Genomic DNA, 27,672 nt, shown 5'->3' with positions numbered 1-27,672 from the left:
TTAATGCTCTGCTGGTTTAACCCGACATTAATGCTATAGAGGATAGTTTAACAACTTATATGAGGCCACTATACCGTGCCTGCTATATCAGGTTGTACTTATACGACATGAGTATCTGTTTATCCAAAAATTATCCTTGGTAGCAAATAACGATGCACAATGTTAAAGTTCACAATTCATAAAAAAAAACTTACTCAAGTTTATTTTCTACATTAGGTTGTTCGTCCCAAACCATCCAGGTCTTTCGGCGTCGATCAGTAGATTCAGAGTCCACCTGTTGCACAATTAGGAGGTTGTTAGTTTTATTTGGTTAATACTACTCTATGGAAGAATGTAGAATTCCAGCAGAGTTTACCTGAACAGCGACGAGAAGCAGCATAAGGAAAAGAACTTTGCGATTCATCATAGTTTATCGTTGCTGAGTTGTCTCAGATGTCTGAAGCAATGTTTTCTCGTTTAAAGATAACTATAGACGCTTCTGCCTTTTTCTTGTTGTTTTTTCTTACAGGAGAAAATACAATTTTCACGGAAATTTCCGCATAAAAGGAAACAATTAAGTATTTCTAGAAAAGAGAATACGAGTGCAAAAAGAGCTTTTACATTTGATCACGTTTCGTCTCGTCGTCATGGTTTTACATGCACGTAGACACATATGTCTAAAGTCTATAAGCACAACTGGTGAATTTTAACAAATTTGAAAACACACAGGGTGAATCGGGTCAGTTTAAAATTATTGTTACTTTTAATAATAAATGAGTTTATTATTGGACATACATGTAAATAACACGAAATAATACTTCACGCCTTGAAAATTAAGTTTAAACGTTCTTTTACCCGCCCAACTTTTATATTTTTTAATATGTTACCTGCAGTCATCGACTCCTTAGGATAAGGACTGGAAGGTTACGACCTCGGGGTTTGTAACTTGAGTCCGAGGGTTAACTTGAGTCCTGGGCTAAAATGACTTCTAGAGAAGCTGGAGACACAATCTTGGTATCCATATTAGGGTATTTAACCCCATATTAGGGTATTTGAGAAAGAATAGAATATTAGGGTATTTGAGAGAAAGTTTAATGATGATATATACTTTGAACAACTGAGGTCATTTTTAAGAACAAAAAATCTATTTTAAAGTTAAATAACTAAATTTGTGTCACTTTCCCCTATTTTTGCGTCTAACCGCTGATGAAAAATATTTTTAAACAAGCCTGTGACGAAGTTTAATATTGAGCACCAACTGCATGTAATGGTTGATATCTATCATCGTTTAAAACTGTGTGTTTTGTTTGTTTCTCTTTTTGAAACTGTATAGCTGGCGATCCCATAGGGTTTTGGGTGTTGTTTTCTGCTTTGGTGGATATGTCATGTTGTTGCAGTTGTTTTATGGTTGCAGAGGCAACTATGAAGGGACGCCCTATGTAAAGGTTATATTCTTTCCAATAGATTCTAAGGAGAGGAAGAGATGAGTATTATCATGCCAAGTGCGAAAGAAATCTTTTTAACTGTAAACGGGTGTCAGTTGGTGGCGGCAAAAAGGCCTAAAGAACCGCCTTCAATATTTCCTGTAGTACCAAAATCAGCTTTGAAGCAATTGACGTCAGCCTGACGCCCAGCACCATCGTCTACGTCAGAAGCGAGGGCTGAAAAGGTGTGGGCAGCTGAAGAAGCTGCAGACCAGACCAAGATTTTGACTTATCTAGAAGTCATGTTAATCTAGGACTTCAGTTAACCCTCGGACTTAATTTACAAACAGCATAGCAGGTCCCAGTCCTTATCTTAAGGAGTCTATGGCTTCGTTACTCATTGAACAAAAATATCATACACATCACTAATACCAGTGTAGTTATCTACATTCTACGTTACTAGTGAAACAAGACGAAGGGAAATCGAGTGGTGAATCTCCAACGTGGTATCTGTATGTTGTTAAACATAAAAGGAAATTTCCGTATAAAAGGAAACAATCGAATATTTCTAGAAAAGAGAATACGACAGCAGAAAGAGCTTTTACATTTGATCACGTTTCGTCTCGTCTTCATGGTTTTACATGTACGTAGATACATATGGATGAAGTCTGGGTTTTATTGCACGGTTCCCACCGGGCATTATGCAGCTATACAACACAAAGTACTTGCTGGCTGTGGAATACAACTTGAGCCACGTTTAACTTGCACTATTATAGTTTGCTTCTGTGAGGAGTGGGGGAAGATGGGACACTTTAGCAAACATTGTCCAATACTTCCAAAATCAAAATACAAGACGGTTTTTGGGTAATACCACAAATTAGTACTATCATTTCTTTATTAATTGACAACAATTCACAAAATATATTAAAACACACGAGGAGTTATTTAGCGGTTTCCTCGGTTTACTTCGGTTTCGACATTACTTTGTTTGTGCCCTTTATAGTCACTGAGACACGACTACCGAATATATGACCGAAAGGATAGAACAAGCATGTGTTTGATTCTTTGTTTATTTGTTGCAAGTTCGTACAACTGCCAATGCTGTAAAAATATATATCATTTTTATGTTACTTATATTTAATCAGCTTGACGCTGTTTGGCGGCCTAGCCCTACGGTGTAAGTTTTCTGAATTAAATATTTAAAATATAAAGGTTTTCTTAATATTAAGCGGATTAAACACTTATTGGACTTCGTTTATACTTGCCGATTGTTTTTAACACATGAGTATTGAATCACATAATCAATTTGTAATTTACGTTACCATTTTATTCGACATAATTGCTTGGTATTGAGGGGTGGTCCTCTATCAACTGGGTGAGAATACTGAAAACAATACAATAATTAAGCACAAGACAGTATAGCACCTAATTTCAGCACCCAAGCTTGCATAATATTCATATTTTACCGTAATTTGTCTTTTTGGTTACAACAAAAACCCAGAGTCTTGCATTCAAGGCGTTTTAGATAAAAGAAATAAGCGTTGCTGCGCTCAAACTGTCATACGGCAGCCAGATACATTTCGTAAACACGACATTAATGCTCTGCTGGTTCAACCCGACATTAATGCTATAGAGGATGGTTTAACAACTTATATGAGGCCACTATACCGTGACTGCTATATCAGGTTGTACTTATACGACATTAGTATCTGTTTATCCAAAAATTATCCTTGGTAGCAAATAACGATGCACAATGTTAAAATTCACAATTCATAATCAACCTACTCAAATGTATTTTCTTCATTAGGTTGTTCGTCCCAAATGATCCACATCCTTCGACGACGAGCGGATGAAGAGTCCACCTGTTGCACGTTGCGCAATTAGGTTGTTCGTTTTATTTAAATAATACTACCCTATGGAAGAATGTAGAATTCCAGCAGAGTTTACCTGAACAGCGACGAGAAGCAGCATAAGAAAAAGAACTTTGCGATTCATCGTGGTTTATCGTTTCTGAGTTGTCTGAGATGTCTAAAGCAATGTTTTCTCGTTTAAAGATAACCATAGACGCTTCTGCTTTTTTCTCTTTGCGTTTGCACATGAGCAAATACAATTTGCACGTAAATTTCTGTATAAAAGGAAACAATCAAATATTTCTAGAAAAGAGAATACGAGTGCAGAAAGAGCTTTTACATTTGATCACGTTTCGTCTCGTCTTTATGGTTTTACATGTACGTAGATACATATGGATGAAGTCTGGGTTTAATTGCACGGTTCCCACCGGGCATTATGCAGCTATACAACACAAAGTACTTGCTGGCTGTGTAGTACAACAAAAAATAGTTATTAAGAATTTTAAAATTTGCCCTAAAACGTATTCATAGAGTTCAATACATGGAGCCTTATACCATAAAAACTTTGGTTATGTTGTTGCGGCAGTATCTGGTTAAGATAAGAGACGGGTATTCCAAAAAAATTAGGAGAAGTCAGTTTAAATATGGTATGATTTTGTTTTATAATATTGTTTTCCGTGTTCTTTTTTTTCAATTAAGGACTTTAACGCCAATTTTCCAGGTCCCTAGATTTCTATGATATTACCACAAGAAAGTCTCGTAAATGGCCTTAAAAGTTGCCGCTGTGTGTGTGTACTATACACTAAGTATACCTTGGTAAAACCTCGTTATTATTGATACAGTAGTAGTTAATAGAAACGTAGTATTGCAAAATGCCTGTTCGTAAAGCCGTTTATCAAGCAAACCACGGTCAACGGTTAAGGCCAGAAATTAAGTACTCTCAAAAATCTGCACCGTGTTTGACCAACAATGCCAATACAATGGATAATTGCGGAAGAAATGATGACGTTGCTGTTGTTGTCAAACCGCCGATATTACCCGAACTCCCTACAATGAATAGATTAGCTTTTGAAGCTTTCTTCTTCGGATATCTTCTGCTAGCTTTGTTTGGGCAATACATCTATATATACAAGACGGTATGGTGGTATCCAAATACATTACCACCAAGCACAACAACTTTAAATTTTCATTTAATTGACAGCAACCTTACAACGTTTCTTATTATTTTGTTTTCAAGAAGAGTTTTATGGACATTACTCTGGGACCAGTTGCGGCCTGGCTTTGACAATCCTTTATTGCTATTGATGTGGATTGTATGTTCAGTTATTATCTGGAGTATATGGTTTATGGAACTGGTTAAGAATCTTTATGTACTGTATGGTTTGGGCATGGGCCTGAAACTTTTGTTCCTATGTTATCCCGTGGCATTATGGTTTCCTTTATGTGGGTTTGCAAAAGGAAACAAACTTAGCCAATTTATTTCTTTGTTTCAAAAACCCAAGCCTCGAAGCAAGACTTATAATTTGCCAAACTGTTCAAATAAATTTCAATACCAGCCTGATTGTACTTTTTGGGCCAAAGATGCTTTTAACGGGCTTGATACAATACCTGACCCCGAGCAAATACGTGAACGTGTTGTTTTTTTACGAAAGGATTTTAACTTTAAAATGACGGAAATTGTTTTCTTTTCTATGATTTGTGCTTACTATGTTGGTTTGGTGCCTATGTTCTTCACCAAATCTAATTATTCATATGACGTAGTGTGGTCGCTTCAACACACTGCATCAGTTTTGATTAATTCATTTTCCATGTTGACGTACTATTTGTTGCCACCATCATACCTCGAGCGCATGCATAGGTGTGCAAGCTTATTGGGTGGTTACAAACTTGTTGATCAAATAGATTTGGAGAAAGAATACAAAGATGATGTCGTCCCATATAAATGGAACCCAGCAAGTGCATACCCTCGTGGTATCGTGATCAAATTTGAAAACAAACTTTTTATGTCCATTGGAAATTACAACACAGCAGTGCCTGTTGAATCCTCGCATTGTAGATTCTTCTTCATGTTTGACCACCCGTTACGAATGCTCAATTGGCTCCTTGGTTTCCATTTTACTGCTGCTATGTTTCAAATCCATTTATTGCTTTGGTCGAGCAAATGGGACCAGTTAATTGTGCCTGCGTTGTTACAGTTTTTCAGTTACTATGTTTTATTTACAACTCTGCGTGACAGAATTGTTCTCGGCAAAATTTACAATTTACATCAACAGTTGAAATGAAATATTGATATTTTTTATTTGTATGATGACATATCAACCTTTACTGCTTTTATGTGAACCGCTTGTATTGCTGCTGTATTTATACAATATTAAGTATATATATACTTAAAATAAAGATGATAGATTGTACTAGAAAACTTATTATATTACCGCAGTATATCTTGTTGTTGTGTATTTTTATGATAAATATTATGATCCTTGTTGTTGGTTTAAGGAAAGTAATTAATTCCAGTTTTTTATAACATCTGTTTCACAGTAAAAGTAAACAAAGAATATTTGAATGTCTCATAGCAGTGATGTAGCAATACAAAGTACATGTGATGATGCATCGATGTGCAAACGGTAAGAATTGAAAACAAACAAAAATACTACTTATATAATATATTGCACACTCTACTATACAAGAATACTTAATGTGAATCTTTTGTGTTTTAAATCAACTTTAATTGAAATTCAGATATCTTTTATAGAATAAGGATAACACTTACTATAGGCTACCACGCTCAAACATTAGTTCATTAAAAAATCATTTGAGAATATTAATTAGTAATTACTGTTTTGAATTTTAGCAAGTAGTCTGTTAATAGTTAAGATTTAAGGGATTTAATATGGTTGTTTACAAACTAGTGTTCTTAAAAGGGAAGTTAAAATGTTATTTTGCTTGCTTCCATATGCACTGTCCAAATAAATACTCACAACTTACTTACATGGCACCTTATAGATTGTTAAGAGGTGTGCGAAACCAAACATCCATGTTATAATGAATGTTGTTGTTCCACCATACAAGACAAACAAGTAACGTTTATTGATATATTTCTTAACTTCCAGATACGCCGTCAGTCGAGGTTATTGGAAAGATGAATATATCAATTTCATGGTTCATAGATCAACATCACGCAAACAGCCAGAGATAAGTAGAGGCATGTCCATACATCGTAGTTCATGCTATACCTTGCCACTTATCTTATTCCTTTATGCGACCGATGCAGCGACACCAAATCGCACCCGAAGCATAGTTTTTGCACCATTTTTTTATCCTTGTTTATTACAAGTTAACACGCTTTTCAACTTTGTGCATGATTTTTGTTTTTGATATGGCTTACAATTTGGACAACTAATTAGTGACCGCTGGGTTGGAGCAATGTTTGATAAGTGTCTTCCCCAAGGACTCATATGCTGATCAGTGTTAGTACTGCTAAGCATTGAACCAGGGACACTTTGGTTTTTGACTCAGGCGCCTGAGCCACGGCACCAGACTTTGTACTTGTTGTCATATATAAAGCTAATATTAAACAAGCGAAAGATTTGTACTTGTACCTCGTCAGAATATAAAGCTATCATATATGAATCTAGTTTTTGTACATAGTTCGCAGAAAACCTTTTAACTTGTTGTTGAGTTAAATTAGATAATCACTCTTATGATCAAAAAACTTGGGAATTCCTAATCTGATTGCGTGGTCTGATTTATATAAGTTTTACAGGCTACTATGCAAGAACTGAAGCCATTTGGAAGTTGCTTGTACAGTTTGTGTCGGTAACTGAGCGTCGGTGTCAGATAGTAAGTCTTGGTGCAGGGCTTGACACAACTTACTGGAGATTGCATGCAGCAGGCCTGACTCCTTATGGATATTTTGAAGTCGATTTTATTGATGTTGTTGCAAGAAAAATGCGATGCATTGGGTTAGAATTGATTTGAACACTTTTATTTCTGTTAATTACCCAAAATATATATTTACTGATAATTTGTTTATATATCCGTGGAGTGTAGAGTGTGATTGCTCTTTTTTGTAAATTACCTATGCTAATAATTGTAACATGGGTATTAGTAGAGATTGTGTTACATGCTAAGACTTAGATCGGTATTAGGACTGTGCTTAATGTTGTTTAATTTCCATTTATTAAAGAAAACATTTTTTGCTAAGATCATTTAAACTTAACTTCTAGCACCACAGTATTTAAATAAATATCCTTGCACCCATTTTTTCATTACCACTAAAGAGCCACCACTAACAAGAATAAAATACCACATATATGTATGCCAAAGTTTTTCAATTCTGATACATTTGACTTACCCACCACATATCTAAACCTCTTAACTCCTCTCTTGTGTTGGTTTGATTCTCATGATTTAAACCATGCATAAAAATTAATTAATAGAATTGTTGTAAATAACAAAAACTGTAACTCAGTTTAAATATTCCAGGAGAAACCCCGCTCTTCGTTCGTGCTTGCCAAACATTGAAACCCAACGTGGTAAAATATTAATTACATTTTTAAAACTTGCTTTAAAATAAATGGTTATTGGTTTGTTGTTGTATTTCTGATCTAGCACTCATAGTCGTGTTGTTAGATGGTCCCGTCATAGCAATATACAACAAGTGCCACTACACAAAAATTACTAACATTATAGTTTCCTATTTAAAATGAATTGAACAAGAGATTTTAAAAATATAATGATATGATGGTAGTTGCCCAAAATTTCATCTATAAGCATTTCTACACCGTTAGTTTTATTTTTGTTTGCTGTTTTACCCAAAGTCACATACGCCACAATGGTAGCAGCGTTAAACCTTGAACCTGGAACATCTGTGCTGCAAGCATTTGTTTGAATCACTTTGTTGCAGCATCTGATCTTATGTACTGACCAACAAGTATAGTTTTTTAATAGAAATAGGTGCCTTCTATTTTATATATTGAATACCTGTTTTGGTTTAATGTGATTTGGCTGCCCAAACCTTTAAATTTGGACCCATTGTGCTTTTTATATTTCCAGATGAAAGTTACTTACACTGCGGTCCTTATCGTTTGTTGAGCTGTGATATCAGAGATACATTGAAACTGGAAGAACAACTTGTGAATGCTGAAATTGACCTCAGGTTTTAACATATCATGTAATATTTGGTATTGATTTAAAAAATAAATGTCATTTATGCATCAATGTTAATGTATGACAGGGCAACTTAGACCTAAAGCAACTTGGTAATAGTTTTACGAAATGGTTAAATGTACTGTTGATTTTTAATCAATTTACATCAATAATTATTTCTATATGGGTGAGGTCTTTTTGAGAACCTAAGAAAGCCTGATTTGGCTCATTCACTCATTACCCCAACATACATGAAGATTTATATTCGACTTTCATACAAGACTGTTTGACCCTGTCCTTAACTCTAAAATTTTACTTTCCAGTTACCCAACCCTGTTTCTCACTGAATGTGTTTTAATATACATGGCCCCAGACAAGTCAAACAAAATAATTAAATGGGCTTCGGACAAATTTAAAGATTGTGTTTTCATCAACTATGAACAAGTAAACATGAATGATGCTTTCGCTCAAGTCATGATCAGTAACTTAAAAGTAAGATTTCATTGAAATGTTTAAACCAGTCCTATTATCTATTAAAATTAAATAATACAATTCAAATTTATCTATTATTGTTAAAGGTGTGGCATAGACCAAGGTTCTAATTTTTAAATTGTCTTTGTGATTCGAATGAATTTATCTTATACACCCTTGCATGGTGTGGCAATGACAATTGTTATAACACAGGTGTTTTGTTTCATACACCTCGTGCCCGTTTACAAGTTACCATGTATGTAATATTTTTTTTTTTTATGGATATATGATATTTTACTACCGTAAGTGTAAGCATTTTTAAGTCACTCCAGATTTTCTTACAATACAGTGTCATTCTATTAGGGTTTTTCTATTGTTAACATTCATGTATGTTTATAGTTGCGACAATGTTGGCTAGATGGGGCTGGTGCTTGTGAGAATAAACAAGTTCAGTTGGAAAGATTTGTTCATAATGGTTGGCCAAAAGTTGTTTGCGACGACATGTGGACGATATATAACAGATTACCCGAGCGCCAGGTAGGTTTGTGTTGGTTTGATATCAATATCTGTAGCATTGTTAGATACGTTCTGCGTACATATATGGTAGGGTGGGATAAGATGGGACATGTCTCCATACCCTTTTCGCATTTGACTCAAATAGAGCGTTGTTTATTAGTAAAAACGATTGTGAATTATAATAGGATTTAGGTGCTAACAGTAACACATTTATCCCGTAGTACTATAATTGTATATTATACTGAATATTTGGAACAAATAACCTTTACCAATCAGTGACAAAAGCAATTTGAATTTTATAGAGAATCGAGAGATTGGAAATGCTGGATGAAAGTGAATTACTGCAACAACTGCTACAACACTACTGCCTAGTTATTGCTGTGAAAGACACATCTGATATTGGTTAGTTTAAATAAATATCATTGCATTATAATAAACATAATATTTCTGATCAATCAAAAACTTAAAGTAGCTTTCCAACATTATGTGGTAGCCATTGTAAGCATAAAAATCCACAAGCACTGTAGCGTAGTTGGTTTGTGGTTCTGCCTTTATCCAGAGGTAACGGGTACAAGGCTTGTCGCTTCTACCATAGTGGAAGTATCGTCACGTATGTGCCCTTGAACAAACAATGATTGGCAATTGATTTAACCCTTTTCAGCCAGACAGAATAGCAATTTTCCACAAAGTTAAGTACATGGTAACTCGCAAGCGGGCATGAGATGTTCAAATAGAACACCAATGTTATAACGACTGTCGTTTTCTGGCCACTAAAAGATAAAGCAAGTTGCATTCATAAATTTAATTTGCAGATAAATTATATATTGTCTTACAATCACTAATAATCATAAATATCACCAGGTGTTAATGTTATTAATTTTACTATTTTCACTTTGTTAAAGTCTTTTAAAATAATTTTTTTTGCAGGTTTAGAAATACTGATATGAAGTTGTTTGAATGTTACACGCACTGTGATTCTATTAATAAGTTGATGTGTGATAACATTACGTTGTTTTGATTCTTTTTTATCATGTTTCAAATTTTCTTTCTGCACATTTATTGTTTTAGGTGTAGAATTTTCTGCCAAATATATTTGATTTTTCAAAGTTCCTTTTTGCTTTACACCTATCCTGTGTAGCGATCTGCGTTACTTGTTTTTCATACTTGATGTTTATGTCAGTGGACAGAGTTAACATGTTAGTGGACAGACTTCACGGTGATTCTTAATAACAAGAGGGTAAAGCTCTAATGACCGGGCACGCATCATTATAAAAATAGTGGTGGGAAGTTTTGTAAACGAAACTGGCAACAATCTATTGTCTAGTCTTCGATGCTCGCCACGTGAAACATATATTTTGTATTTATCTTGCTTTAATAATAGATAAGAAAAGATTAGTAACTTGCTAAATTTCCAACTCTAAATTTCCACTGTAATGTAAACAGCCAAATTATCGATTACTTACTGCAAAGAGATTTGAACCAATCTCTTTGCTTACTGACTGGTTTATAATAAGTGAAAGTTTACTTGGCTGGTAATGGTCATTTTGTACACTCTGTTTTAAAAGATGCTTATAGTTTAAAATCGATAAGAAATAAAAAACAAGAGGGTAAAGGTATAATAAATAGACACTGTGGGTATTGATTGTTTTTTATCTAAATTTCTGTACCGTGAAAACAACTATGTTATATTGTTTTACGAAGTATCTTAAACCAGAATCCGACCCCGCCTTAAACAATTACAAAATGCAAAGTCACAATTTTGGTCAGTCAAATATTAATTAACTGCCTATTCTTTTTTACCACTTTTGGATTTGGTAAGTGGGAATTTTGTCTATGCTGTTGGGCAATTTCACATTATTATAACTTAACATTCATAGTAAATGAAAAAAAGAATATTTTTAAATTTCAATTGTTCCCGCCTGTGTATGTTTTCTATGTTAGTTGAACAAACAGCTTGATTTAGAGTGCAAATAATCCTTAGTGATGTCGGCGAAGTTTATTGAATGAAAGTTGTTTTGCTTTCTCGTTGTAACGTTTAAACATACACGCATACAGATATATATAACAAATTTATATTTTATTGAATTATGTTTGTGTAGAAGCAAACTTATTATAAGCACATTTTATAAAGTTTGTTGCTGTGGTTTATTGAACAATTTGTTGCCTGCATGCTGCATACGGGGTGGGTTGATTCGTAATTTTCGTTATATTTGGATTGGTTATATTTATTATTCGTTGATAGATAACCCTAATACAACGAACATATGGCATCTTCAACCAAAACTACATGGAAATTACGTAAGTAGAATGAGGTTGTGTTATGGCGATAAAATGTAGTATCATTCTGTATAACTAGGTTTTGTGACGTATTATCGTTTCTAATGTATTTCACCAGCTGCGCGAATCCGGGAAATTTCATCAATGAAAATACTAGTTTTTATATCGAACATGAAAATACTTTGCTAAGCACAGTTGCATATAGTTTTGTTCAGTTTATGTAAAATCAATGGATTTGTATAAATACACGACATGATGTGTGTGGGCAGAGGTGCAGGTGGCCCTCTTGCTCCAACTGCGGTACTCAACTCCGAACTGTGCAGACAAAGCTCAGTCAATTATTTTAGCTTTGATTGCACAACAGATTTAACGATTGCTTTATAATTGCAATTGTTACATCAAGTTTTTGTCCGTTTGCTTATAAAACATTTGCGCTTTTACGTTATATGATCAACTTTTACACAATTTTTTGACCCTTATATATACGTCTCGTTTATTCATTTATAAATTCGCATTAAAGCTTTGTTGTGTTGTAATTATATTTCTCGCCTAATGAGTTTAGTTACACGATTTAGTTTTATATTCGTTACTTTATTTTAGAGGAGTTTGTTGGGCATGGGTCGGTGGTTACTTCCGCAACGCTTGGTAAAAAGTCAGGTCGTGTGATGGCCACTGGTGGGGAAGATGGGAAAGTTAACATGTGGCATGTTGGGTCACCTAATTGTATCATGGTAGGTTGTTTAAATATAATATTGACGGGGTCTATTAAACCCATAACCTTAATCTAACACTTTAGTTTTATGTATTCTTACGTAAGCTTATGCATTAGCGATAATTTGATGCATCAGTGATAGTTTAAAGCAATGCACTAAACATCTATAATATAGATCTATGGGTTTCTATTGGCAGTATGCAGTACTAGAAATTATAAATACCGCTGTGGCAGAGTGGTTGGAATGTCTGTCTGTAAACAATAGTTACATGAACGAGGTGAAACAGAACATCCTTGTTATAAAGACTGTTACAAGCATAATCAACATACATAGCAAGTGGTTTTGCACTAAGGAAGTGCGAACATAATGCATTATATTTATTTTAATATTTATTTCATTCCAGACATTATCCCCTCTTACATCAGCCGTTGAAACTCTTCAGTTTAATTCAAGTGAAGAATTTGTTTGCGCTGGTTCAAGGTCAGGAGCATTGAGAATATGGAATCTATCGGCTTCTAAAGGTGGATTCAATGTTGTAATCCTGTTGATTTTTACTTATTTATTAGTTTATTTGTTTTTTTTACTTATTTATTAGTTTATTTAAATTTTTTACCTATTTATCACAATTTAAAATTTACCACGCTGCATATACTGAGCCCACGAAGTTAGTAGTGTAAAAAATTAATGAATATGCTATGAATACTACAATATATGTTGTGCACTCGTATTCATCAGAAATAAATATCTACTTCAATAATTTATTTCACGCCCAACATGGTGGAATTTATGTCTGTTGTTGAAAATATGGCGTGTAAAATAATTAATATTAAATGTTTAAATATATTGATGTTTTGATAGTTGTGCGTCAACTAACGGGTCACAAAGCTGCTGTACGTTCCGTTGATTTTCATTCGTATGGTGACTTTGTTACATCAGGTTCGGATGATCATAAAGTAAGGATGTGGGATATCAGGAGGAAGGGCTGCATATTCACTTATAAGGTGATCTATTGGTTTATTTATATAGTGTATGCAAGACAATCCTGGACATTTAGCATGGTTGTCTTGACAAATATGGAAAATATTTTTAAGTTTAGGAAAGGCAGGTATAGTTGGACGCTTATTCAAGACCTGCCACCCAAGGTTAGGCGCAGACACGTGCAGCTATTTCTTGTGTTACATTATAAAAGTTCTGAGAAAGTTTGAATTCAGGAAAAAAATAGCTTGCTCCACTCAAAGTGCTTCCCTCAAAAGTGATGAATATTCTGTAAGAAGATGTTTGTAAACGTTGTAATTGGGATGTAAGACTGGAGTGCTAAATCCCATTATGTCACCCTCGTTCTAAAGATGAGAATGACATGCCACCTTAGGAATAATGTTACGCTCATGCCAGTTCATATATGTTGTTTATTTGGGTGCAACAGCCATGTGTTTAACTGACAGTCTCTCCTACACCTTTTTATTCATAGCGCGTTTTAACAATGTTGTTTTGCTGTTGATTCTCTTCGTTGTTTAAATATTATGATTTTCACTATCAATTTCTAAGAGATATATATCAAATATGTTTATACTATTATGGTATCACCCCACCACTCACAGGGACACGAAGATAGCGTGAATTGTGTTCAGTTTAGTCCCGATGGAAGATGGATTGGCTCAGTGTCTAATGACAAGACCTGTAAGGTAAGATACAATCGTGGCTAAAACTAATGCATTTGAATGTATGTTTAATTCATTGATTTAAAAGTGCAAAATTACTTCACCTAATTACCTTATAGGTATTTTATCAATTCAACATCTACAGATGTATGCATACATATGACATACATGTCTTAAGAGTATATGTATCCTATACATTGTTTCAAATCAACACGATGTTATAATCATACCTTGCATCAATTGGTTGTCATATCTTTTATTTAGGTTGTTTGAAACTTAAACAAAATTATTGTAATTAGTTAAAAACTTTTTCCTCCTATATTTAATAATTTATAAATACTTACTTATTCACTAATATAATATATAAAAGTATCCTCCTGTTATTTCTTTAACAAATCTCCTTGTCACAGTTATGGGATATTACAGCTGGTAAATTATTACATGAGTTGAATGATCACAGTGCGGGGGTGACTTGCCTTACTTTCCATCCTCGTGAATTACTTCTTGCTACCGGCTCTACTGACAGGTGGCCATATTATGTTATATGTATGTTATGTACATTCTATAAAAGGTCATAAGACAGGACATGCCATTAAAACCTGGGGTTTATTCCACAGTTTTCCCATTACTTCAACATTGTATGTTCACATTTTGCTCTATATGGGTGAAGTACTACAACATAGCATGCCATGAGACCTGGAATTCAGGGCAGAATCTCTCACTCTATAAACACTTTACATAACCATCTTTATAACAAACAAATACCTCTAAGATGTATAAAGCTACGATAATAAAGAGCCTGGCTGCTAAAACTGAAATATTTAAACACATTTTCATTAAAATGTTATTTAGTTATACAGTAGGGTAAGGGAAGACGGAACACCTTTAGCACATAATATCCAAATATCTTGATTGTGTTTTAAACAATTAACAACAATTTATGAGAGTCGAAAGGATCTGGTTTTATAATTGTTTAAATGTTCTATGTTTACTACCAAATGGGACCAGAAAATAGAATGAAAAGATGTTCTCCCACCCTACTATATTATACTATTATATGTCAACAGAACAACGAACATATACGATGTTGAAAGATTCAAGCTTTTATCAACCTCACCACTGGAAGCTAATGGAATTCGAAAAATTATGTTTTCAGAATCTGGTGACCAGATATATACCGCGTCACAGGTTCTGCTATTTGTCTGTTGTTATATTTATTTGTGCGTTAATATCAATAAGTTTAACTAAATAATCTACATTTTTTATAGTTATGTTGTTTTTACTTTCTATTTAATGAACAATATTGTAGGATATGTTTAAAACCTACACGTATGATCCTATGTGTTACCATCTTGATTCGGTCATCGTTAAATGGGGAAAACCCGCTGACATCACAATATCCGGGGAAAAACTTGTGAGTGAAATCTTTAAATTTTTTTTTTTCATAATTCTACTTGGATTATTTTTCTTTATTTATTATATGTCAATTTAATTGAATTTTTAATTTTTTTTTGTAGTTAGCAGATGTAACTTTAAACCACGATATATATAAATATAATAACTTATATATAATATGCAATAAATTGTTTCCAGATGGGATGTTCATTTTATCAGAACATTGTGTATGTTCATATTATTGACCTCAAGGTAAAGAAGGTTTTATGTCTATTATATTATTGTTTATAGATCGATTAATCTAAATTCAATATATGTTGAGTGTTTATAGTTCCACAGTAGTGTAGGGCTTCTAACCCAGAGGTTATGGATTCAAGGCTTGTCGCTGCTACCTTTATAAACGTATGTGTTCCTTGGGCAATACACTAAAAGAAACTAGAAATGTTTAAAGTTTATTACTTTTTGGTATTTATAGGCAGTTGCTTTTACTCAGTGGTCAGTTATTGGTTGTTCAAAAATACAGTTTTTATACAAAATAAATAATTACCCACAAAGTTACATATGTGGCAACTTACCAGTGTGCATCATTTATAGCATGATAGTGTAAATATGTATCATCCACCATGATCAATTCCTATGAAAAAGTAACCGACCAAATTTAAGTTAAACGAATTGTATAAAATATAAATATTTCGCCTAAAACACAATGATTTATTCTATGTGGGTAAGCTCTTTGTTAAGGAATTTATGCCGGATTTGTCCCATTATCCCAACACCAAGGCTGAATATGTACCACATTTATGTAAATGGCATAATCAGTCTTTTCTTCAAATAGAAATCACATATAACATATATTCCATTACATTGCAACAGACACTTCAAACATCGCCCACCCATGAATCAGAGTCCATTAAGTTTGAAGCCAAACCAAATCAACCAAGTTCAAGGTAAATATCAAACTTTTTATGGCGGTATTTTGAAGTGTTGTTGGTGTATTTAAAAAGTGCCTTCTGTAAAAATATGGCAAGATTTTAAACTGTTTATTAAAAAAAATGCTCCATTTTACAGCTTGATTAACATTTCCTAATATAATGAGAAATGACTAAACCTCGTAAAACAACATGGCAATTGGCAACTATGTTTTTTGATGTAATGCTTGCAACCCCACAACAACTCCCCACCACCATAACATTATGTTTATTCCACCAGATCACATTCAAATGTAACAACACGTCCGCACACAACATGTGGAGTTCCTGCCAAGTTTCCGCCAAATCCACCACAGGTGATACTGGTTCATATATTTGATAAGTCGTGTATTTTACTATTAATGTTTAAGGTATAAAGAAAGGGTGTTGCATAGGAATGTGCTGAAGTTGTAAAAGTTCGGGTTCGCCGAGCCTCAATGTCCAAATTCCCCCTCCCCCTCCCACCATAAACATTATTGCCGAGCGCCTATGCTGCCATTAACGAGGAAGACTTAAATAGAAAATGTTCCTCATCAGTTAAAAAAGGTTCCTAATCAAAATAATACAGAACACCTAGTTTGGGGTTAAAGAGACTTTTAGTTTTATAATTCCCAGTGTTGCAAAATGTAAATTTCATACAAAAAAATATTTGATTAAAAAAATTTTATAACTTGAGTTTGGGCTTGGCTTGGCACATTCCTAGTATTGTACGTTAAATTAGCACTTGAAAATTTAACTCTTATTTTTTGTTACATTATAAATATAGACAAGGCTTTGTATTATTATTTTTAAATGAATAGGATTTATTTATTGTCATTTTTAATACAAAGATGCAATAACTTACATTTAAACCGAAATTGTTATCTTTTGACCAAGGTTGTTCAATGCAACAACAATAATTCGGAATCTACATTTAAACAAATCAACCCTCAAGCCAAAGATGAAATATTTAAACCAACGTCAACACTTGGTAAGTTTAGTGTTTAGATATTTATTATATAACACATAGTAGGGTGAAGTAAGATGGTTCTTCTTATATATAACCACATAGGAAATATGAGATTTATATGCTAATAGTTTCCCATCTTCCCCACAGTTGTATTATGGTTCTAAATGATTATATTTGAATGAAAGGATGAGTTGTTATTAATCGTTACAGTATTAGGTAGACTTAATTGTTGGTGCTTTTGTATTGTAGCGTGGGTGTGTTCCTTTTTTCATAATATGTTAGGAACCTTGTGATTAATTAGTAGAATATATTGTTTTTCAGCACAAGTTATTTTAATTATGAGTGTGAAAGAAATTTTCTGGCGGTTTTCATTTTGTAATTTTAAAGAAGAACCAACGCCATTAAGCAGATCACAAAAACAAAGACGCCCGAACATTTCTTTCACATAATACTTAAACCTGGTGGCAACAACATTCATATTATTTGAATATATCATATGTTTAAATCTTTCTTCCTTCCATATTAGCAAGATCACCAGACAAGGACAACAACGCAACAAAAGGTAAAGTTTTATGATTGTAAATTACTAATTAATGCCAACATAAGTTTAAAAAATAATCAAAAATAAATAAAAATAGTTTAAAATGTAAATAAAATATTTATAATTTAAATGCGTATAATTCGAAACATATCTCTAGTGTTGAACAACATGTATTTAAACATATTCTTCATAGATCATATTATAATGATACGTGCTCATTCATTACATCTGTTCTCTTCTTGTCTAATTTATTAAATTAGATGTAACATATTTTTTATTCAAGATAAACCCAAAATAATATAACTAATTTACATTCATTCATTCATAAGTTAGGTGAATTATTTATTTGAAATCTTTCTTCAATCACTGTTGACACACCAAGGAAATATAGTGACATCATACAAACACATTCATATCATTTATTACACAGATCAAACCAAGGATAAAACCAACCCCACAAACACAACAAACCTTCATGAAAACCAGCGCAAATTAAATATCGATGAAACACCTGCCAGCAATGTGCAGCCCACAGCACAAGAACCAAAGAAACCAAACAATGCTGTCACGAACACACCAGACGTAACCCCTGCACCGCATGCCCAACATAATAATGAACCAAGCACGATATTAAATTGGGACAAATTACAATCATGTGATCAGAATATTCCTGAAAAACCTGGTGCATGTAACTTGTTGACAAACAATGATTCGAAGAAAATATTTCAACAAAAAGTAAGAATTATCCCAGAGCTACATAATATATTTGTATTTTTCAACCAGTGTTCTGATATCATGTATGTTCTACATAATATAAGAAAAATTACTTCTATTTAAACATTTCATAATTAATCCTAACATATAACACCACCTAGTTTAGCAAATTAATGTTTTTTAATGCGAATTGCTAATAGTGGTGATTTTATTTACAGTATTTTACCTTACAAACTTTGCAATGTATATTTTATACCTCTTTTTTGTATTTAAAGTCGTAATACAATTGACCTTTCATTAAAGCTATAAATACTCTTTTGTTTGAGATTGGATTGCTAATAAAAGGGTTTCTTCTCTAAGATCCTTGTTGAATTGAATTAACACTCAAGATTCCCTTCATATAAAGTACAACATTGGAAATAGTTAAATTAACAAAATAAATAAACAACTATATTTTTGCAGCCAAATGCCTTGCCAACAAAATCGGCGTCAGATCTTGGTATTTCAACCGTTATTCCATCAGACAGACAAGATCCCATTGGTCTTGATATGAATGCTTTTTTACCGGTAATATAGATTGTCACTTTATTGATTAAGTGTTGTGTGTTTGGGCAACTTCCTACCATTGTGAACATTTTCATTGCCAATAATATTGTGTGTTTGTTTAAGTTGACATCTTGCAAAACAAACTAATGTAAATGGGTTGTCCATCATGTTGGGTGTGAAGATAAAGAACTTTTATTTTATGTTTTTTGTTACACTAAACCTGCAGTCATATACATAGAAATAAAAATACAGGAAAGAACATGGGTTATGGCTTTATAATAAATTTTGCCCAACTTAAAATCACCAGGTATGCCTTACACTGTTATGTGTGTTACATCATATGTTAACATCCATGTTCCAGGCCAAGAAAGACAAGCCATCCATGTTTTGTGCGACCAAAACCGACCATGAAGTTGTCACCACCATAACTAAGGGAGTATCTTCCATGAGGATGGTTTTAACGAACCGACATAAAAACCTTGAGATAGTCCGAGCTCTGTGGACAACCGGTGACGTTATGGTTCGTTTTTGTTAGTTTATTATTTTTTTGAGTTGAGAACGCTTATTAGTGTTTAATGCTAAGTGTATTTTAAATCCAAAACTGACACTCAAATATCTTATACCTTTGCTTATATATTGTCTCAGTGATTTGTTTTGATTTATTACATGATGTTATACGTTGCAGCTTGTAAAAGGACAACATGAATTACCATGTGTTGAAATTAATTTATTTGATTCTAATTATAAATCAAGTCATTATTATTTTAATACACAAATACAATATTATCCTTAATCTTGTATGTTTATTTAGACTTCAATTAACTCTGCTGTAAAAATGGACGACCAGGCGCTGATTGTGGATTTATTAAACGTTCTCACGCTTAAACCGTAAGTTGTTGCAACACTTCCCACAAACAACATGACATTATAACATTTCATTATTTAAGTAAAATTCTCCTGACCGTACATTGACATTCAATCATGTTTGCAGCTTGGGTTTTAAATTGTCCGACTTCTAACAAAAACAGATTCTATTTGAATAAGAGACTGACGATGCCCTTTAGGCGAAATATATTTCTCTATTAATAACTAGTGGTTGGACTTTTTTATCTGTTACGTTTTCGTAGCACCAGATCATTCTAACAAAACACTGTGTTTGATGATGCTACCATTTAGTGAATGTGCATGCTACACTATTCTTGGTTATAAAACAAAACAGCCATGTAGAATGCAAGAGCTGCATCTTATTAAACTCTCACTTACAATATATAAATTTAAAGTTACGAATTCATTCCATATTATTCCCAGGTCTTTATGGACGCTTGATCTCTGTGTGGTGATGCTTCCCCAGATTAAAAGTTTAATCAGCAGTAAATATGAAACGTAAGTTCTTATTATAATAACCCCGACCCCAACTTCACCCACTTTACCTCAGGTATGTTTCCGTCGGTTGCTCTGCGTTAAAATTAATTTTGAAGAATTTTTCTCAAGTTATTCGATCGAACTTGAAAACCCCGCCTACAGTTGTTGATATATCTCGTGAGGAAAGGTTAGTTTGTCATAATATTGTCGTTTATCATATACTTGGTTGTTTCATTTGTGAGGGTATAAGTGAAATAGTAAAGACAGAATCGCAAATTAAATCTGTGCTTTAATAAGACTAAGACATCAGCTGAATATAATAGTACTTGCTAAATTGTGTGATTCTAACCCTGACCTTGTGATAATGAAGTTGATTCTTGTAAACATTCACGATCTAGTTATGAAAGACCTAACTAAGAAAATCAAGTCCATGAGTTTTAAAATCTCCATTTAAAAAAGAAACTGTTGATGGCGTTTTAGGCGAAATATCTGTTAAACTTGAACGTACAAATTGTTGGCGTTGATTTTGTTGGATATGTATTTTGTAGCCATTATGTCTATTGCTTCCTATTATTATATTTATCTCCTTCTGTTGGTTATTCTATATCATTACATGATGATCACATACATTATTCTCCTCAGACACAAAAAGAGTAAATCTTGTTATTCCTATCTGGCTGACATCAGAGTCTTACTTGACAGCAAACAACAAACTGCAGGAAAAATTGGAAGTCAGTTCCGTGAATTAAAAATATTGATCAGCACTTTGGAGTAACCTTATGTAGATGTTGGGATATAAAGCACATGTGGCTAACATGTATTCTCTTTCCATTCATTTGGATACTGAGTGTTGACCCTTTTTATTTCACTTCAAATACATAATTTGAATATTTTACTGTGAATTGTTTTTTTCATTCCATTCATATTTTCATTACCGTTGTTTAATATTTGGTGTCGGTTAAAAGCTTTTATAAACAGTCAAGTTATGGTTTTGTAATTCACATTATTTATTAGGATACCTTGCAATCATTGATTTACAATATCTTGTAACAAAATATCACAAATAAATAGAATGTGCCTTGAATTGGTTGTTTTGTGTGATTTGAGTAAAAAAAAATAGTTTCAGTGAATTTTAAATAAGGTGAAATACATACAATACAGCATATGAAATAATATGATTATCATATGTTGTATTGTGGTAATTAAAATAGATCAGAAATGACGTAAGAAATCTTCAGTTTATAATTGGGTAGTTTGATTTGTTTGTTGTTAAAGTGTGCTTACCATGTGAACATTTAAACTAAGCTTGTTAGTGTTTTGTTGTAATTAGACAAATTTATTCATGAAGTAGTTTCCTGTTTAAATGGAATACAACGCCCTGTGAGCTTATTATATTGTTCCTGTGCTGCGTTTGACAGACAAGCCTTTTTACTGTTTCTGAAGTAGTTTTACCTATACCATGTTTTAACGTCTGTCATTGTGTTAAAACTCCTTTGTCTGAACCGTTTTAATAACTTTTATATGTGACTACTGCTTGTAAAGAACATTTTATTTGGAAGATGTTTCTTAATGGTTGAAACCCACGAATCTGTTGGGGATGAGGTGGAAGTGACGTCAATTCGCCGAGCGGGCGGATGGAATTTCCTATGGTCACTGGAAAATCACAAGATATGTCGCTTAATTATATATAGTGGGGTGGGGGAAGATGGGACATCTTTAGCAGATAATTTCCAAGTATCCTGATCATGTTTTAAACAATTAACAACAGTCTATGGGAGTCGTGGGGATAAAGTTTTATAAATCTTTGAATGTTCTTTGTTTACCGATAAATGGGACGAGAAAATACAGTTAAAAGGAGTCCCATCTTCCCCCACCCTACTGTACAGTAGGGTGGGGGAAGATGGAGCACCTTTGCCACATAATATCCATGTATCGTGACCATGTTTTAAACAATTAACAACGGTCTATAGGAGTCGTAATAATACGGTTTTATAATTGACGAGTAAATAGAATGAAAAGGTTAAGTTAAATTTGGGTAACTGATATGATTAAATCTATGCTCAAAACAACAGTCAACCGCTACAACTCCTTTATTTAGATAAAACGCTATGTAATGAATTTTAAATTCATATAGATGAGAAATTATAGGAGATGAAATCTTTTGTGTAGCTTTTAATTTATTGAGAAAATACATAAATATTGTAAAAACTCTTAGAAGCTAAAGACAATCAATAAAACCTACTAATTGAATTCAGCCATTGTTTATCACTCACACACCTTTAATACCAGGATTCAGTTTCTTGTGACTGGCTTTTGCTCTCTGTTTAACAAACTCTCACGACACGAGCTTTGTCACGGTAAAAACAAACTATAATTTTATTGTGTACGGCCTACTAGAGAGTAGGGCCTAGTAGGCCCTGTATAAAAAAAGAATTAATATTGTATAAAAAAGAATTAAAAAAAAAACATTTGATGGGCGCTGGGTCGGAGCCCGTCCGTTAATGTCCGTTAATGTCCGTTAATGTCCGTTAATGTCTGTTAAATGTCTTGCCCAATGACACATACGCCCACAATGGTAGCAGTGGCGAGCCTTGAGCCCATTACCTCTGGGTTAGAGGCAGTTGTGCTAACCAACTGTGCTACGCCCGACTGTGCTTAGGGTTGTGCTCTCTTGTTGGTCCTTCTGTTGATATAACTGATAGGTCTAAAATTTTATTTGCTAAAGGCGTTAAGCTGGTAAACATATTGTAAGTAAGAACTTGTTTGTGAATTTACTTGCTACGTTGTTGTTTATTAAGATAAAGATTGTGATACACCAACTAGAGTACAATATTGAATGTTATAATCAGTATTGCAAACTAACTGTGGTAGTAGTTCACTCACTATACCTCGTCTCGCTTCGATAGAATTATTATACCTGTTGCCTGCGACATGTAACTAACGGTTTTGTTGTGTTGTACGCCTAGTCACCAGTTGGTTTAATTTGTAGAGCTGTAGTTACTGTTGTAATGGCGTTTACGTTAGGTTTATTGTAATGTATTATATCGTTTGTTTGTTTGTTTGTTTGTTTGTTTGTTTGTTTGTTTGTTTGTTTGTTTGTAGATATCTATGGTTTTAGTTTGTTAAACCTATATAGTATAAGTTATTTCATCAGGTAGTTAAATGATATAAAGTTTTTCTTAGCATTATAATGTTTCAGAATGTTTAAAAAAATATTATTAATGTAACTGATGTGTAATTGTTTTTTTGTAGTGTTAAGCGAAAGTGATAGATGTTATTTTGTGAATAAAGAATCCAAAACATGGAAACTGAGGATCAAACTGAAGTAAGTGGTTTAGGATATATTATACATATCCGTAAATATGAAAATATTTAATGATAAAAAGAAATATTAATCAACTAAAGTTACAACATGTACTGAATTTTATAAATAGTCCGTTTCTGCGTTACGTGTGTTAATGTACCTCAGATTCATATAGGATTTGCCAGCCCACAGTAAGCATGATGTTTACAATGATATTGCGCAGATACAATAACATTTCTTACCGGTATAGATACGAGTATGTTGACTGTGGTAAAAACTACCAAGTTAGAATTTCCTCAAAACTACGTAAATGTGAAAACGGTGCTTGACACGTGTGGGCTTAACAACATCTTTTACAGTCGCGGGTCACGGTTTTATAATTTTGTAAACATTATTTTTTACCACCAAATGGGATCATAAAAAGATTAAAACGTGTTCCGTCTTACCCCATCCTACTATAAATAGGATAAACTTGGTAATGGTTCGGTTATGTCGACTCTAACTTTAAGACGTTCAGATTAAAACAATACTGTCTGGATTCTGGTAAAGGTCATGTTTGCGTTCATGCCTTTCCAAACAAAGCGTATACGTGCGTACATCCGGGTGCGATAAGCAATGTTACAAGCATGACGGCGCAGAATATTATGTTGGAAGTAAGTTTCTTACCGCCAATGACAAAATACCCAATAGACCAAACCTCAGGTTTTAACTCCTAAAATAACGTAATACCGACTTGTGCTTTGTCCTTGGTCATATATATTATTGGAAGGAGTAAGCGTTAGTTCATGAACGCGGATATCTAGTGTGCTCTAAGTGGCAAACGTAACTAAGGTGGCGGCACTAGCTACCACCGGGACGGATGGTTGCTTGGCTATAAATTAATATTTGAGAAAGGATTTGAAAAAATGTCATTACTTTCTACACGCGACAGTCCGTAATAACACGGTATAAATATTATTTAAATCTATATTTTTACTAACAATTGGGTATTGCAACACTATTTTTTGCACACGCAACTTCTTATAAATTATCTCTGAGTATAAGTGACTGAATTTCGTATATTTTTCACATAGTAAGGTGGGGGAAGATGGGACACTTTGTCAGACAAAACTTTTTTAACTTTCTTTTTGTGGGGCCCTATTTAATAGTAAACAGAAAAATATTGTTACAGAATTTTTGACAGCATTATAACGACTTTTTAAAACGCGCGTCAAAGCCGATTATACTATTTTTGAATACAGTAGGATGGGGAAAGATGAGACACTTTTAACTCTATTTTCTCGTCCCATTTAGTAGTAAACAAAAAACATTCAAGAAATATCAAACTATGTCCTCATGACTCTCATAGACCGTTGTTAATTGTTTAAAACTCGATTAAGATATCTGGATATTATGTGCTAAAGGTGTCCCATCTCCCCACACCCCACTATAGGCTATTATAAAAATATGTAAAACAGAAACAGTATATTTTGAACAGGTAAAAATATGCGAAATAGTAAGGTGCTATTTTTAATGCTCTCTAAACCATAGTAAAGCCGAAGAAATGTTGTAGTTTGCGAGTGCGAATGATTAAACTAGTTTCATAGTTTCATAAAAAACTTGAATGTTTCGTACATTTTGATTTTGTCTCATAAAACTAGTTTTAGTTTTGTTAAAAATATAAACGATTTTAAACTGTCCCGTCTTACCCTGCGTGCTGTTTTTGAATTTGTAAAATTACACCTGTTGTGCGAATCGCCAAAGCTAAATAACTCTCTCGTGTGTTTCATTATATTTTCGTATTGGTAATTATTGTCAATTATTAAAGGAATGATAGTACTAATTCAAAACTAGTTTTATGGGGCTAAATTGTACGAAATATCTCAGCCAATTTTATTAGACCACTGGATTGATGATTCAAAACTCGCAAAACAAAAATCGGCAGTTTTAAAATGACTCAACCAGCATTTAAAACGAACATTTTTTTGTATGCTTACTTTAGCCATTTAAAAATGTCGTACTCATTAACACGCTACTATAAGAATACTATTGAATATTAATAATGTAACAAATTTTCGTCTAACATTGAATAGGTATCGGTAAATTTTTTGATAAAGGCACGCCTGACGCCGAGTCCCATCTTGCCGTTTACAGAAATAAAGGTTGTGGGGTTTCCCAAGCAAATGATCTTTAATTAAGTCTTAGCGTCCACGTGCACTTATGAACGTTTACGACGGCCTCCTATAATCTCACCAAATCAAGTTTAGATTTGATTTCATTCTAAATTTGGTCCGGGGGTTGTGTCCCCCTACGTTACTACCCTTGGAAAATAGCAACATACTCTATATTGCTGCGCATTTCTACTCAAAGTTACTACCCATATTTAACAACAGTAAAGCATTTATCGATCTTAATTATTTCAGGTAGTAAGAATTTCTTATGAAGCTCTCACACCAAGCAACGATGAAACCAACCATCCTATGATAAGCGGGTCTCAACCTAGTCTTTCGTTACGGAATGTGTCCATACCTGCCTCCAACTCCACTCAGGTGAATTACAATCTTTACTTTTCGCTGTTCAGGTAACATTATACAAGCCTGACATTTATAGGAAGGAAGAGATGTAAGCACGTTCCCTGCTCCTACCACAACAAATGATCAACAAAAACCTGTGACGATTAACAACCCAGAAGATGTCCATCTTCACCAGCAAACACAAAATGAACTTCATCTTCACCAAACACAACATGTGTATCACCAGTATTTTCCGTGCAAATAATGCATCAAAATCTAACCATTGATCATCAAATACAGAATGTGCCACAACAATTACAGTATGTGCAACACCAAAGAATACCTGATGAAAAACAACAACAACAGCAGAAAAATTCACAAATTGCACAACAACCACGAAAACGGGCACAACAACAGCAACAGCCGCATCAACAGCCGCAAAAGCAACAACAACAGCCGCATCGACAACAACGGCGAAGACAACAGCAGCCACAACGACAACAGCCACATCGACAACAATCACAAAAACAACAGCCACAACAACAACAGCCACAACAACAGTCACAAAAACAACAGCCACAACAACAACGGCCACAGCAACAACGGCCGCATCGACAACAACCACAAAAACAACAGCCACAACAACAACGGCCACAACAACAACAACAGCCACAACAACAGTCACAAAAACAACAGCCACAACAACAACAGCCACAGCAACAACGGCCGCATCGACAACAACGGCGAAAACTGCAACAACAGCAGTCATCGGAAACTCAACAAACAATCAACCAACTACAAACGCTACCTTCAACCATTGATGCACTGAGTAAGTTTATTAGTTGGCACACTAACTGTAAAAATATTTGCCTTTTTTCTTTTGTGGGAAGGCGTAAATAGATTATATTAACCTTATTTAGCTTTTTTGATACAGAAAAGAAGTCAGCTATATTTTTAAACTTTCCAACTTTTAAGTTTGTTATAAGTCCGAATTTCCTTTTCACGTCCGGTGTCGCGGAAATCTGGTTCCCAAGAAATCTGGTTCCCATCGGCTACTGCGCATGCGCAGACACAATGCATTTTTATCAGAAATCTAAAAATCTGGTTCCCAGAAGTTAACTTGAATACACGTAGACATGTTTTTGGATAGTTTATTTTATTTAATGTAAAAATGAAGGTTTGTCGCCCTTATTTGTTGTCGATGACGTGATATGGGCAGTAGTCATTGGTCATACGGCATTATGTATAATTTAAGTTAAAATACAGCATACATTTTTGTTAAGAAGATAATCTTTAAAAAGAATTAGAGTATAAAATACTTCGCATCTAACAACTGTATTTTTAGTCGCAACCAGCATAGTTTTG

The 27,672-nt window shown here is 33.7% G+C and overlaps 4 protein-coding genes and 2 long non-coding RNA genes across 8 annotated transcripts in view; 4 read left to right on the top strand and 2 right to left on the bottom strand.

Annotated features, from left to right (window-relative positions):
* The window catches only part of LOC113474965, a 925-nt gene extending 483 nt beyond the window's left edge, over positions 1–442 (bottom strand). The window contains exons 1-2 of the long non-coding RNA XR_003396678.1: positions 356–442; positions 195–274 (exon numbers count right to left, since the gene is read on the bottom strand). This is a non-coding gene — a long non-coding RNA (uncharacterized LOC113474965). The remainder of the gene's footprint in view (positions 1–194; positions 275–355) is intronic.
* A 2,014-nt stretch (positions 443–2,456) lies between these two features.
* Positions 2,457–3,499, bottom strand: LOC113474964. Its single transcript, XR_003396677.1, has 4 exons — positions 3,351–3,499; positions 3,189–3,265; positions 2,726–2,787; positions 2,457–2,504 (listed from the first exon to the last, which is right to left on the bottom strand). It is a non-coding gene; the product is annotated as an uncharacterized LOC113474964 (long non-coding RNA).
* Positions 3,500–4,002: 503 nt separating this feature from the next.
* LOC100177161 (transmembrane protein 39A) lies at positions 4,003–5,753 on the top strand. Its single transcript, XM_002128612.4, has one exon. It carries the CDS (start codon positions 4,126–4,128, stop codon positions 5,533–5,535), a length of 1,410 nt encoding a protein of 469 aa, XP_002128648.1. The 5' UTR covers positions 4,003–4,125; the 3' UTR covers positions 5,536–5,753.
* LOC100186621 (leucine carboxyl methyltransferase 1-like) lies at positions 5,749–11,003 on the top strand. Its single transcript, XM_002122698.4, has 9 exons — positions 5,749–5,877; positions 6,364–6,455; positions 7,017–7,215; positions 7,739–7,788; positions 8,309–8,411; positions 8,725–8,893; positions 9,272–9,409; positions 9,691–9,790; positions 10,316–11,003. The coding sequence occupies exons 1-9, from the start codon at positions 5,816–5,818 to the stop codon at positions 10,333–10,335; spliced, it is 933 nt and encodes a 310-aa protein (XP_002122734.1). The 5' UTR covers positions 5,749–5,815; the 3' UTR covers positions 10,336–11,003.
* Positions 11,004–11,420: 417 nt separating this feature from the next.
* LOC100187388 (katanin p80 WD40 repeat-containing subunit B1) lies at positions 11,421–21,595 on the top strand. Of its 2 annotated transcripts, XM_002128731.4 has the most exons (21): positions 11,421–11,570; positions 11,631–11,686; positions 12,266–12,396; positions 12,782–12,899; positions 13,237–13,379; positions 13,977–14,060; positions 14,447–14,562; positions 15,104–15,224; positions 15,346–15,450; positions 15,630–15,683; positions 16,305–16,378; positions 16,641–16,716; positions 17,276–17,369; positions 17,875–17,910; positions 18,320–18,624; positions 19,066–19,170; positions 19,511–19,669; positions 19,961–20,037; positions 20,458–20,532; positions 20,585–20,698; positions 21,154–21,595. In XM_002128731.4, the coding sequence occupies exons 2-21, from the start codon at positions 11,653–11,655 to the stop codon at positions 21,284–21,286; spliced, it is 2,154 nt and encodes a 717-aa protein (XP_002128767.1). In that variant the 5' UTR covers positions 11,421–11,570; positions 11,631–11,652; the 3' UTR covers positions 21,287–21,595. The 2 variants fall into 2 exon arrangements, with proteins under 2 accessions (XP_002128767.1, XP_026693943.1); XM_026838142.1 differs by lacking the exon at positions 20,585–20,698.
* Positions 21,596–23,731: 2,136 nt separating this feature from the next.
* The window catches only part of LOC108950222 (NACHT, LRR and PYD domains-containing protein 5-like), an 8,297-nt gene continuing 4,356 nt past the window's right edge, over positions 23,732–27,672 (top strand). For both annotated transcript variants that reach the window (XM_018815307.2, XM_026838141.1), the window contains exons 1-3: positions 23,732–23,836; positions 26,218–26,343; positions 26,405–27,136. In XM_018815307.2, the coding sequence (XP_018670852.2) occupies positions 26,572–27,136 (565 nt within the window). In that variant the 5' untranslated portion in view covers positions 23,732–23,836; positions 26,218–26,343; positions 26,405–26,571. The remainder of the gene's footprint in view (positions 23,837–26,217; positions 26,344–26,404; positions 27,137–27,672) is intronic.

Source organism: Ciona intestinalis, unplaced genomic scaffold, assembly GCF_000224145.3.
Source record: "Ciona intestinalis unplaced genomic scaffold, KH HT000062.2, whole genome shotgun sequence".
Lineage (NCBI taxonomy): Eukaryota > Metazoa > Chordata > Ascidiacea > Phlebobranchia > Cionidae > Ciona > Ciona intestinalis.
This window is presented reverse-complemented; position numbering and strand designations above follow the sequence as displayed.

What these genes read in the sequence shown, in the direction of transcription:
- LOC100177161 (XM_002128612.4), top strand. Translation starts at nt 4,126, where the DNA reads ATGCCTGTTCGTAAAGCCGTTTATCAAGCAAACCACGGTCAACGGTTA.
- LOC100187388 (XM_002128731.4), top strand. Translation starts at nt 11,653, where the DNA reads ATGGCATCTTCAACCAAAACTACATGGAAATTAC. An exon ending in CAAAACTACATGGAAATTAC is followed by an intron (nt 11,687 to 12,265) that starts GTAAGTAGAATG and finishes ACTTTATTTTAG; the next exon opens with AGGAGTTTGTTGGGCATGGG. An exon ending in ATCAGCAGTAAATATGAAAC is followed by an intron (nt 20,533 to 20,584) that starts GTAAGTTCTTAT and finishes ACTTTACCTCAG; the next exon opens with GTATGTTTCCGTCGGTTGCT.
- LOC100186621 (XM_002122698.4), top strand. Translation starts at nt 5,816, where the DNA reads ATGTCTCATAGCAGTGATGTAGCAATACAAAGTACATGTGATGATGCA. An exon ending in ACAGCCAGAGATAAGTAGAG is followed by an intron (nt 6,456 to 7,016) that starts GCATGTCCATAC and finishes TAAGTTTTACAG; the next exon opens with GCTACTATGCAAGAACTGAA. An exon ending in AAACATTGAAACCCAACGTG is followed by an intron (nt 7,789 to 8,308) that starts GTAAAATATTAA and finishes TTATATTTCCAG; the next exon opens with ATGAAAGTTACTTACACTGC.